This window comes from Stylophora pistillata, chromosome 9 (genome assembly GCF_964205215.1).
Source record: "Stylophora pistillata chromosome 9, jaStyPist1.2, whole genome shotgun sequence".
Taxonomy (NCBI): Eukaryota; Metazoa; Cnidaria; class Anthozoa; order Scleractinia; family Pocilloporidae; genus Stylophora; species Stylophora pistillata.
The window spans coordinates 31,036,765-31,050,166 of record NC_142527.1 but is presented as its reverse complement, the minus strand read 5'-3'; the positions used below and the strand labels follow the sequence as shown (position 1 = coordinate 31,050,166).

General features: G+C 38.8%; 1 protein-coding gene and 1 long non-coding RNA gene across 2 annotated transcripts; one reads left to right on the top strand and one right to left on the bottom strand.

Moving 5' to 3' along the window:
• Positions 1-211: 211 nt before the first annotated feature.
• LOC111335484 (contactin-associated protein-like 2) lies at positions 212-4,307 on the top strand. The gene is made up of 4 exons (XM_022941388.2): positions 212-434; positions 1,723-2,049; positions 2,391-2,678; positions 3,018-4,307. The coding sequence occupies exons 1-4, from the start codon at positions 254-256 to the stop codon at positions 4,157-4,159; spliced, it is 1,938 nt and encodes a 645-aa protein (XP_022797123.2). The 5' UTR covers positions 212-253; the 3' UTR covers positions 4,160-4,307.
• A 4,578-nt stretch (positions 4,308-8,885) lies between these two features.
• LOC148724272 (uncharacterized) lies at positions 8,886-12,777 on the bottom strand. Its single transcript, XR_015992002.1, has 2 exons — positions 12,431-12,777; positions 8,886-9,677 (listed from the first exon to the last, which is right to left on the bottom strand). It is a non-coding gene; the product is annotated as an uncharacterized LOC148724272 (long non-coding RNA).
• Between the last annotated feature and the right edge of the window lie 625 nt (positions 12,778-13,402).

The following is a 13,402-nucleotide window of genomic DNA, read 5'->3' as shown; positions in this document are numbered from 1 at the left end:
CATTCAATCGAATGGTCAGGTACTAAGTCAAATTTTGAAAGTGAAGGTTTTTAAAACTCATCGAAGACGGCCGATTTCGAGGCATGCTGTGAGTTTTGTTTCGTTTGAAAGAGCTTGTGAAGTTGCCGTCTTCCTCAGGGCCATGAACTTGTCAATATCATGCAGTGTTTATTTTTTCTCAGTATTTCATTACCAAATGAGACATGCTAGTTCGATTTGAAATTCTCTCCACCTTCCTCGACCTAAGATCAAAATGAACGATGCGTTTCAAGGTTTCCTCTTTACTGTGGCAGTGGTGGCGTTGCTGCTTTCGAGCGTAACTCTTATTCGCCTTGACACCAATTCTGTCGAGTTGACTCTGATGCGTCAAAACATTAAGAACCTGGAGATTGAGCTTCTCAAAGCAGAGGACAGCCCATGCAAACCGTGTCAGGGTAAGTACGAGGAGGATGCTTCGGTTTTTTTATGAACCTGCCTCGAAAGGTTTCTTTAAACAGTCGGAATGGAGGCTTTGAAGTAGCAGTTTAGTGGGCCGGGAAAGATGTACATCAAGTGGTAGAAATGAATAACAAAGAACGAGGATTAGAGGATTCCAAGGGGAGGTTAACGCAGATTGTATATGCATGTCGGGTTTGAACAATTGAGGTTCAATTTTTGTAAGATGTTCTTATCTTGATCAAGTCCTTTTAGCCTCAGGTGGTGGTCCTAGTCCATACAGTTCAGGGGTGTCGTCGAAACTTTCAACGATGTTCGGAATTGATAGACAGCATCCCAATTTCTATCGGTTTAAGGCTGAACAGACTGCTCAATGTATTACGTCTCAACTTAAGTGAATAATTTTTCTGTATAAAAGGTTGTTGCAGTTTTTCAATTTTAATAAGAAGTAGAATGGTAATTGAAAATACTAGAGAACTCGCAAGAGCTAGTGACGTACTTGTCTGTGGTTATGGCCCCTTTAAACTAAATGATTCTGTGAGCTAAATAGACACCCAGTTATATCCAAAACAGAAACGGTGATGGTTAAGGAAGAACCAAGCTCCAAGCATTATAAGAACCAAGTATTATAAACAGCGATCGTTATTGCCTAAGCGTTCATGTAAAAAAGCCCTCACCCGGAGGTGAGTTATGCATTGCCCCCTTAATTTGTTTTTCAAACAATACTTTCGATACGTACTGACACGGAAAATGAGAAACAAAAATTTCTAAAAAAGCTTGGCATCGTTTCAATCCGTTTCCTGTTCGGGTCATTTTACAGTGTGTCAAAGGCAAAATACGTCAAAGTCAGCCGGGTCTTTCGATTGTTTTGTCCATTAATGATTTATGACGTTGTTAGAATGGAGGGCTGGGTAAGATTTCCACCCAGCTGCCCCATATTATTCTCAAACAAAACCGTAGTTGCAAGAGCAATCTACTGCTTTCGCAATTGGTTTTTTCTATCCAAGACCTGGATGCATAATAAAGTGTGGAGCTGTGCGGAAAATTCTACGCAAGATATTTCATGAAAAAAAAAATCAAATTAAAACACAATTTTTGAAATGTGGGCTTAGGACTGATCAATAAGAGTGCAGACGAACATCCTCCCGGTGTAAGTCTCCGCGCGGCCTTTCGAATGCAAACCTCAAAAGGTGAGATTACAAATTGTTCGAAAGTTTCACACAATTCAGTTTGACAGCATTCTAAGCTTCGGATCGGTATTTACTCATCATACATGATTCTTTTCAGACCACCTTAACATACAAGAAAATAGACAAAATTATGACCAAAGAAGGTTCTCCAGAGACCTTGGGCTGGGTAAGGAATCCAAGTCACGCCAGAAAGGCAAGAAAGGTATCAACCGAAAAATGAAAATGGAAATAAAAGGGGAGGTAAAAAACGAGGTTCGCATGATGCTGAGTACACTGACCAAAGTCTTCTGCGCAAAAGAAGAAAAGCTTTGTTTCGGAGGCCCTAAAGGTGATAAAGGTGACGTGGGAATTGAAGGAAGTCCTGGAGTTCGCGGGGAGAAAGGAGCTGCTGGAGTAACTGGAACTGGACAGAAAGGAGAAAAAGGTCAGTTCATTTATCTCAATATATAACACCTTAGGTAAAGAATAACTCCTATGAGACTGCGTTTAAGTTTCATCCGTGAGTAGAATATAACAATAATGATAATATCAATGAATGATAAAATATTAATGAACACCTTACAGCTGCCTTAAAACCATCAAGCGAATCTAAGGTCTGATTCAGTCAGTTTCTGCAGCTATAGGGCTGTAATTGAGGACGCACGATTCCAAGATGTAGCCGAGTTAGAGGGAAGGAAAAAAGCAAGATATATCTCGACCTCGCTGGTTAACGAAAGCAGCTCAACGTTTAGGCAACACCAATTGTTCCACAATTGTTTTTTTAAGGTGACCCTGGTATTTCAGTTGCTGCTCCTACTATCATTACACCACCAAAAGTGATAACCATCAAAGAGACACAAACAGCCTCACTGCCATGCAAAGCTGAAGGACTTCCTTTACCACAAACAACCTGGGTTCGAGTCTACGGATCTCTACCCAGTGGTCGTCACGTGATTCACAGTAATGGTACGATGGTGATAAGTGGAGTGCTATATAAGGACGCTGGAATGTACGTGTGTCAAGCCAAAAATGTTCTAGGGATCACCAAATCGACCATGCTGCTGATTGTTCACGGTAAGTTGTTTAAATGTTCTCGACTATGGGAACAACTAGAGAAAATCACATAGACTATGATTAGGTCCCATAAGTCACAACTAAGCCAACGCGGTTCAGTAAACTCGATTCCAGCTGGATTATAATTCACGCATTACTGATATATCTTGTCTCACACGAAAGGAATTAAAAGCATTTGTATATGTTTACATTCTGTTTCTGTTATGTATTACACGATGAAGAGTTAATCTGAGCTAGCAGGAGACGAGGACAGATAAACTTGAAAAGGAGAAGTATTTAAAAATTTTGGAGGAGGAATTGGTAAACCTGCTTCGCATAATTTAAATTTTTTTTGTCCAGTTCCCGTTCAACTGACCAGGACGCCTCGTCCCCTCCAGATCGAAGAAGGACAGAGTGCTGTGTTTACATGCAAAGCCTCCGGATTTCCTGAGCCTGTGATTACTTGGACGGCGCTATCCGAGAGAGGTCGCATACTTACAAATGGATCAGGGTCTTCTAAGGGACAGCTCACAATCTACAACGCCACCTTAAAAGATAGTGACACCTACTCGTGCACAGCCAAAAATGACGTTAATGAAGTTAAAGCATCTGTACAGCTGTCCGTTCTTCCTAAACTGAAATTTCTTGTTCGACCAGTCGAGCAGATGAATATATATCTCGGCAGTAGGGTGTTACTGCATTGCCAAGCAAGCATGGAACCAGTGCAATGGACCAAGGAAGGTGACGCAATGCCAACAGCATTCGAGATTTTGCGCAACGGAACTCTAATTATAAATGTAACATCTATTCTCGATGGTGGATGGTATAGCTGTGCAGCAGAAAGCGAAATTGCAGTCATAAATGTAACTTCTGCCTTGACAGTCCAGGTGCGATCATGCAGTGAGTGGCGACTTGCAGGTTATAATCGCAGTGGTATTTTTAATGTAAAAGCGGATGAGGATTCGCCGATGTTCAAAGTGTTTTGCAACATGACTGAGAAGGGTGGTGTTGGGGTATCAGTGGTCAGTCACGACTCAGAGAAGAGAACTGCTGTGGAGGGCTTCTTTTATCCTGGGAGCTATTTTAAAGATGTGACTTACCTGGGGGTAACTATGATTCAGATCAAAAACCTCATTCAGGCATCCACTCATTGCGAACAGTATATAAAATATGAATGCCGCCATTCTGTACTTCTCTGGAAGGGATCACCTTACGGCTGGTGGGTGTCACGTGAAGGACAGAAAATGATGTATTGGGGAGGAGCTTCTCCCGACAGCAACATGTGCGCATGTGGAATAAACGACTCGTGCGCCACGGGTGAAGCATGTAATTGCGATGCCAATGATTTGACGTGGAGAGAGGACAGTGGACTTCTGACTGACAAGTCCACTTTGCCCGTTACACAGCTCCGGTTTGGTGACACAGGAGACCCAAGAGAAGAAAAAGGTTTTCATACTTTGGGAAAATTGAAATGCTATGGCATAGTTTCGACTGATTTATAAAACTACATCAAACCTATCAGTCATAAGTTAGGAGTTTTACAAGAGGAAAAAATACGAAAGAAATAACAGTTGAGACGCGTCCGAAAAACCGTGATTAAACCTAATAATAAGTTAACCATCAGCTAAAGGAGCAAAAGAAATTAATCGTACGACTGTTTTATGGTAGAAATCTAAATAATGATAGCATTCCATTTACCAACAAGTAAGCGACGAGGGTGTCATCTCTAGAGACGCCCTGTAACTCGGATAGGAAGCTTTCCACGAACGATCTCTAGGTAAAAGTGTAGTGTGATCGTCCGGGTCAGTGTAGTCCTGAGAAAGACTGTTGACTTACGCCACTTCAGCCAATCGGTCGTGATTGGTTGAGTCTTACAGCCAATAACATCACGGCAAAACTGGCTGAAATAAGAACATTCTACTGACAACAACTATTCACTTGACTCTGATGATGACTTCCGCACAGGTTGTCGAAACGTCAGTCGCTACAACCGACAACAGTCCTTCTCAGGACTACAATGACCCGGACGATCACACTACACTTTCACATGTTACCCCCCCCCCCCCCCAGGTTCAAGCCATTTACTGGATCTCTAGGTAATTGGGAATTTGCCAAATGATCATGCGAGTTCGAAGGTTTTTACTCATTGAAAAACGAGAAATAAATCACTTATTTTGAGGACGCTGGCACAACTGATCTCGATTCTATGGGAAAATTCATTACTTGACGAGGGAATTCCGCATTAAATTGCACTTGAAAACCGATATCGCACGAATCGCTTCGGAATTCACGAGTGAAGTAATGGATTTTCCTTGAATCGCATAACTGAATAAAAATGAGAAAGAAAAGGAAACAGCATTACTTAAAATTGTTATGTTTACGTAGATGCGAAACAATATCACTTAGCCTCGTTTTCAAATCGCAATTACACGCTAAATTCCTCGCTTCGTTAACCAATCAGAATGTTAGATTTTATTCAATGATGCGATTCTTCAAATAATTAATAAGTATCTGTACCTTCGCCATGTTCCTGCCCTAACCAAAATGTCTCCCGTCATTAGTCTTAATGTACCGAGTTACCGTGGATGTTTCCAGTTCAGGAATCTTTCTTGTACGACAAAACTCAGACATTTCATGATTAAAATTTCCAACTAGCGTGTAATTCTTTAAGTTATCAGAAATTAAAATATTATTGACTTGGTGTATATTCGCCCGAATTACCAATGGTCTTCCATTTCCTCGGCCCTAAACAAAGCCAGCAAAGGCTTCAGGTATTTTTCAACGACATTGGGCCAGTTTGTTTTATAGGTCTTTATTTGTTGATCTATTAGCTTTTATTAATAATTTCATATTTTATATTCTGTTCCTTTCAAATTTTCCCGACTGTTAGCTTCATTATATGCTTCAGGCGGAAAATAAATGACATTTATTACCAAAGGGAATAAATTATTTTATGCAGCCTGCGCGCGTTTTATCATTATCCTGGTTGGGTTACATCCGGGACTTACAGTGGCAGCTACTTAAACATCCGAACATGTGATTTCGGGCTTCTTTTAGTTAAGCTTCGGTGCAGGGCAAACATTTCCCACCCTATTAACCTGCCCATTGTTTTTGAGCATTCTCATAGGTGCGTTGAGTTCTCATTCGATGGGTGTTTGCCCTCACCTTTGCTGGGATTAGGTTTTATTTCCGGATTTACTGTAATTTGATTTGGTATTAAAAAATAAACGGCCCCTCAACTGAGTGGCCAAATTACGGCAAATAAAGGTTGTCCGTTTAATTTTCCCAGAAAACCGAGCTCACCCCTAGCAATGCACAGTGTGCAACACTTGGTTATTGGCTCCGCCTCCCGGTTAGCTCAATGGATAGAGCGCTGGACTGTAGTGCGGGAGGTCGAGGGTTCGAGCCCCGGCCGGACCAACACTCAAGGTCTTAAAATAATTGAGAAGAATTTGCTACCTTTCTATAACATCAAGAAATGGTTAGATATTCTAGTCTTCTCGGATAGGGACGAATAAATGGAGGTCCCGTCTCCTGCAGGGTTGGGGCAGGAGACGTTAATTTCCCACACACGAGATTACTGTGTGATGGATGTCCTCCCCTGGGGTGGGATGGGTGGGTTAGGACAGCAGGTCTACATCAGCTATTACAGCTGCCAATTAATCAACCTGCTTAAACAAATAAATGAAATATGAAGCGCGCAAGAAGCATAAAGACTATTATACCTGTTTACAAGGGAACTCTGGATCAGCGCTAACAACTACCTCCTCTTTCAAACAACTGGTCCTAGAAAGTTACAGAGTAACAGCTTACACTCCAAGAAACCTAACAAAATGTTGTGGATAAGGAAAGGTGGGGGAAGGTACCAGCGATGGACACATCGAGAGGAGGGAGGGAGGGATTAGCAATTCTATTAGTTCCTAAATGCTTTGGAAAGCGCGATAAGTTCCACATGTCAGGCCACGTGTTTTGTGTACATACTTCGCCAACAGGGACTTTGAGCAGTTAATCCAGAAGATTTAAAGGATTGGATTAATGTGCTAGGACGTGCTCAGTCTGCAAACAACCGATCTCTTTCAATTTCAGCAAGATGCAGAAGCGACATAAAAGGCAGTACCTGAGAAGAAAGTAACTGGAAGGCAGTGCAGTTGTCAGACAGTATCAGCATTTAAGCATCCACTAAAAAGCGCTGGTAAAAAATTTGTACTTTACAATGAATTACAAAACTTATGATAGCTGCATAATTTTGTTGTAATCATGAACTGGAACGAACATCTAACTGATTAATTATTTAAGAAGGGTAATCAGATTACATCACGGGCCACAATAAAATAAGACTTTTGCACTTTGCTCCAATTGCTCATTGACTAATAATAAACCTGTCATTCTTAAACAGGCACAATTAATTAAAATTAAAAAGAAAAATGAAATCAGAACATGACTATGCAACGCTCCTCTTTATATATCCCGTTATATAATCAATAAAGAGTTAATACCGCCTTCCATTTGTCATGATAAATCACTTCTGCTCTCTCTGGAAACTAAGATCGACTCACGCGAATGAAAAAGTAATGATTATAATGATAATAGTAAAAGTACAATTCTTAATAACTGTCGTGTATTCATTTCTTTAGTGAATTATCGAGTGGCTTGCGTGATAAATGATGCATGAAATGCTTGAGGACGCAAACGTTAAGATATTACATTCTTATATTAAATCAGAGAAAGAATTTGTCTCTTAGAAGTTTGTCTTACAGTTCATGGGAAAAGGCGTCAACTCCTTCGTAAGGCGCTCAAAATAGTGTTCCTTTAGCCGTAGAGATCACAGAGCACATTGTGAACCAAACAGAATGACAAGTCACGTGCAGGATAACAACCTTTTCACTATCATTTTTAATGTGATATGATTCCTAAAGTTTTTAGCGACATTATGTCTTCTTCGTCTAACCAGTTCTTTAGCTTCTCTCTTTCAATGACAAATTTCCACGTGTCTTCAACCGGCATCATATAAACGTTTTGCCCTTTTAGGACTTGTAAGGGAGGCAACCTTTATAACATTTTATTGTAAATTTGTATTTGAATCTTGCACACCGATTCTTAGAGGTTTTTCTGTTTTAAAATCAAAATGCCAAAAACAACAAAGGAATCTTAAACGCACTTATTACACTATATTATGTGACGCCAAGACTTGACAAAGCACAAACATCTTCAGTTTTGAAGAAGGTCAACATCAAAAGAATATGAGTTCAAGAGCGTTTGTAACAAATTACATTAACGTCAACGTGCTCTTAAAGAGTTTAAAGTTTTAAAGGAAAAGTAGCGTAAACCGTTTCGTTGAGTTTTAAACTGAAGAAGAAACAACAAGAGATGGCTGGGTATGAAGCACTTGTGACGAGTCCGAACTGACACAACATTTCAAGAATCTGCAAACTAGGTAAACAACCGATCGGCGCTGACATCTTGGAGTTTTATTAGTTCTGTTATGTAGGAAGTGTTTAGAATACTGTGTTTGACTAACTTGTGAAATACTGAATGGATATTAGCTCCGTCGGCGCCCGAAACTTTTGCACCTATCAGACAAATGATAAGTTACCTCTTCTTCCTTATTCGAAATTAAAGTTAGCGACTTCCTTATTCGAAATTAAAGTTAGCGAACAGAGAGTTAAAGCAGAACACAATTAATATCACAAGAATTTGTGCATGTAATTTTCTTCTGTTGATGGAACGGGCCACGACAGAAAAAATTACAATAAAAGGTCACGTTTGTGAACGATCTCTGACGTCAAAAGGGTGTTGGTGATGGTTCTTTCAAAAGACACCGCCATGGACAGTTTCATTTCCTGTCTTCACTTTTGCTGCTCTAAAAGGAAGTATTTCATGTAGATTTCGGCATCTTTATGCAACCTTGTCAGAAAGCGTTTGTAATAAGTTTACACAAGGGGTAAACATGCTGACTTTGATCAAGAATATATTATGCGGGGTCTTTAGAGTCAAAACAACTTCAATCATTTGTACCAACTTAGAAATACTGTGGTTCTTAGATGCCTAACCTTTATCAAGTCTGTGGATTGCTTTAAAACCCCGTCACTCAAAAAGAACCCGTTGAGTGTGATAGTTTTCAAGAGCAAATACATTAAGTCATTACAATAGCCTCTCGAAATCAATGACGAAAGCATAGCGTTCTAAGCATCGCAATAAAGAAACAAGAGAGAATAAATTCTGAAGAACTGGTTAAAGCGTTTTTTTTAATAAGCTGTACCATAATAAAGTGGAGGACCAACAAGCAATTAAAAACCTATTAAAGCCAGAACAGTCATATATAACTTCAATGAAGTGTAAAGTTAGTTATAACATATGATGTACGATCCTCGCAGTAGATAGCGCTATTTAAGCAATAGCGAAAATCCGTTTCGTTATTCACAATGTGATCTAAAGTAGCATCCTTAATACAGTTGCAAGTTTTTCATTTGCTCGGCCGAGTTATTTAATGTTACTGTCGGTGGGGATAAAAACAGTATCAAACGAACCCATATAAGTTATCAGTATCTTTTGTCATTTCATAACAAGTTATCACATGATTTGTATCGATGACCTCTCTCATTTATTACAACGGGAAATAAATCTTTGAATTCTGTTATTTGGTAAAAAATTCAAAGACTTACCAACCACTTTTGAGTTACTAAAGAATCACAAAATGGGTTCGTTTGATACTGTTTTTATCCCCACCGAAAGTAACATTAAATAACTCGGCCGAGCAAATGAAAAACTTGCAACTGTATTAAGGATGCTTCTTTAGATCACATTGCGAATAACGAAACGGATACTGAACCAAAGCTTACTTTTAGCTGACTGACATGTAAAAAAAAGGAAAACTCCTTCCTTGCTTGTTTTCGTAGCATGCCATATCCATGCATATCCAAGCGTGAATTCAGTATTGTCTTCTACTGGTTGAGGCAACCCCACTTGGACAAGGTCGACACACTTTCCCCAGATGTGTATCACTGGATACTCGTTTTAAACCTGTATGGTTAGAAAACGCGTTGCTAAGCCGGATTGCTAACTGTAATGTACAGACTGTGGAGAATAAGAGCATAACACGAAAATCTACTGGTAACATCAGACAGTGTCAACAAAATAATCTTCTAAGCCGGTAGTCTTAGTGGGTATGGATTAGACACCTGGACCATTAGGCATTTAAACAGAAGAACAGTTTGTCACAATAACAGGATTCTACTTCATTTTAAGTTGTTAAAAAACATAAATAGGTTTAACATGTTCAAATTCCTCAAATCTTAATCCATGTTGGAAACATAGTTTTCTTGCAATCAAGACATCGATTTCATTCTGTTGTCTGTATCAGCAGCGGATTGACCTAAAAAGTTTGGGGGAAACGTGAACAGCGAACCATGAACAGAAATTCTTTATTCATTGTCCGCAAGTTCATATCCACAGCGTGTTAGCATTTAATACGTATATCTGTGTGGATTCTGAAATGCTTTTACACTCGCCTGGCGCTCAGACTGTTGTATAAAACTGAAGGTACTGAACTACGCTTGGATGTGGACGGGATAAAGTCATTAGGATTCAGGAGATTCGAAACATAGACAAACAAACATCTCAGTTAAGAACAAATTAGTTAAGCTCTAAAAAACCAGTTTAACTGTATAGGAAGGGTACATAAGACACAGTTTGAAGTACTTGCAGAATAAGACATCACGTCTCGAGTATCACATTCGACGCACATATAGAAACTGTAATTGCTTTAAGAATCTTGAAACATATTTCGCTCTTCGAGCCTTTCTTTTTTTTGACTGATGAGGCTCGAAGAGCCAAATATATTTCAAGATTCTTAAAGCACTTTTATTTTATTTTTACAGTTTCTGTATGTGCGTCGAATGTGATACTCGAGACGTGATGCAAGTAGTTCAAGTTATTCAAACGCATTCCTAGCCTCGGCAACTACTATTTCTTTAAGATAAGACACAGTGGATTGGGATAAGAATGCTCTGAATCACTGATTCATGTTTGGACCAAAATCAAGGTCACTCAGCGACCCTCAAGAGGACTGGTTTATTGATTCAGACCTACGTAATTCATTCAATGTTTTCAAGTTGCAATGCTAACAGAACCGAAAATCTGTCATCTTGAAGGTCCTTTGTTGTGTTTTATTCAAGTTATTGCTTTAGTGAACCGCGAAAGCCTCGCCAATAGACTCGGTCAGTCAGACGTCAGTTAAGTGGAACAATACATTGTTTGCATTTGGTGCAATCCACTGAAAGGAGGTAATAACTTTTTAATTTCGGATAAATGTCCACTCAGTCATCACATGTGACAATCCACTATGTTTGTTAACGCCTCACGACAAGAGATATTGGCCACAAAACAAAGACTGCAATAATACGCTGCGGTCTCTTGTTAATTGAAAAAATTCCTTGGTCGTAAAAGTTTCTCACGGGATACGGCGAAAGAAACTGCAGCGCACGAACAAGCTTGTAAGAAAAATTGAACTTTATTAGAAGCAAAAGGTAATTGTTGACGTCGGCCGAACAACGAAGACATTAGAGAGGGCTGCACATGAGTTGTCAGGACTATAAAAGCAGAAAATACCGTTTCTTGATTGGTTCAAAGAACTGAGTAAGCTCAATGTACATCTATAATCTTAAATCCGAGAAGTTGCAAAAAAAGGTTCAAAGGAAACATAAGCAACAAGAAATTGTTTCGATGTGCTAAAAATGATCCGGAAAAATCCTAAGTCCAATAAATAATGAAATCAGTCCCGACCATTCCTGAATTTATGGTTTTGGGATACGAAGGGGCAAAACTCCTTACAATTTCGACGCCTTTCTAAGTTAAGCCAACATTCATTCACACGTGAAATCGTTTACAATTGTATTTTAAAAGACGATCAACTTTTAAGATTCTTCTGAAACATTTATGTACTTATTAATTGTTTGCTCAATAAACTAAACTTTAGGAGAAACTTGGAACGGGTGTGCCTCAGAGAAAATATTTCAGTTTTCCAATCGATATGAGCAGCACAATTTGCTAGAAGACTAAACTTTAAACATCATCATACAAGAATATTTTCTACAAAAAAATCGACTTATAAACTTTAGCAATAGTACCAACTTAAAATATTACAGACAAGTAGTCAGTTAAACTTGGAAGTTAAAAAAAGAAGAAAACAACAAGATATGATATTTGATATAACTTTGCAGCTATTTCGACTGAAAAATATATCGCACAACGGCCAGTAACTTACTAACGATGTGTTGGTGTGAAAGTCAGACATTGCAGATGAAGAATTTGATATAAGTCTGCTAAAAGGTTCTTTGGATAATTGTATCCTTCTAAGAAATCAGGGAAAAACAACTATCGTATTAGAAAAGATACAAAACGCGTTAGCAGCAAACAAATTCAATTATTTCATTTATCACAAGTGAGGTGTTAGAGTGGGAAATAAATTTTCCATACTCTTAGAGAAAATACAGGATACTACATGGTAATTATACTTCTGAATTAAGGGATAATTCCTTCATTATACAGTGAAACATTTAGTAATTTAGTTTGTACACTGCGTGCAGATGGTTTTAAATTACTCACGTACAGCAAGACAATCTCCAACTTGAATCGAAAAAGAAAACAAAGATAAGAATTTTTCGTTCTCAGTTACCTTCAAATCAGTTCAAGATGACTGATGAAAAATACAAAAATGTTTTTAGGAAAATGGTTATATCTTTATCGTGCTGTGCTATAAATTGATATCTACGCACCGTCTTTTCGCCGATGGTGCTTAAAGATTTGTGGTCATAGCGGTCAGACTCACCACCTTTCATGTTTCATGACTGTTTTTCGCTACTCGTTGGTAAATCGAACCTCGGCGTTGTAAGTTTAAGACAGTTTCCTTTGGTCGGTTCCTTTCGGAAGGAAATCTAAAAGCTGGTATAGTACCTTTACAAATGGTTCTTTTGTTTGCTGTCCCTCGGCAGAGTGCTCGGTATAAAAAAACCGTGACAAGTCCTTTTAAAAGTCTAATTACGGTAGCGTTTTCGGTAATGGACGTTTAAGAGGAACACACAATGACACAAGCTTACTTCAGGAAAAGAAACGTTTCACTTGTACTTTGCAAAGTGTTTCTAGTTAATTAAAAAAATCTCTGTTAGCTTTCTCTAGATTAATAGCTAATTAGCAAGCGATAGAGCAAGCCGACGGACAACAAGGATGGTCCCTAAGTATTTGACGAATATAATTTTCTTCTCCGTGAGAAGATTAGAAAGTGTACAAAAAACGAAGAAAGGGCTTTCCGTTAAGCCACGAACACTTTAAAAACTAACTGAAAGCAGATCGAGTCACTGTTCTAATTCATTTGACCTAATAGGAAAAAGTGAAAACCGTTTTTGTAAACATTACCCGCGCTGTCAGTAGAGGGTCTATGGCTTGGCAAATAATGAATATATTAACAAGTTTGGCATAAGAAGCAATTTCTCACCCGACGAAATTTAATAAGAGCCCTGATTTGCCATGAAAGTCTAAAGAAGAAATTACCGCTAGCCTTGCTAGATTTTTCGAAATCACACGTGCTTTGCGAATGAGCTATGAATCGCATTTAGCGCAAGTTGCAGTTTTGAATCTTACGATTTTCTTGCAAATCCAAACTATTGTGAAGCCAATAAATTTAAGAAAACTTCATGAATGAAACAAATCTGCGGAAGGCGCCAAGACCGAATTTAATAAACTATTTATTG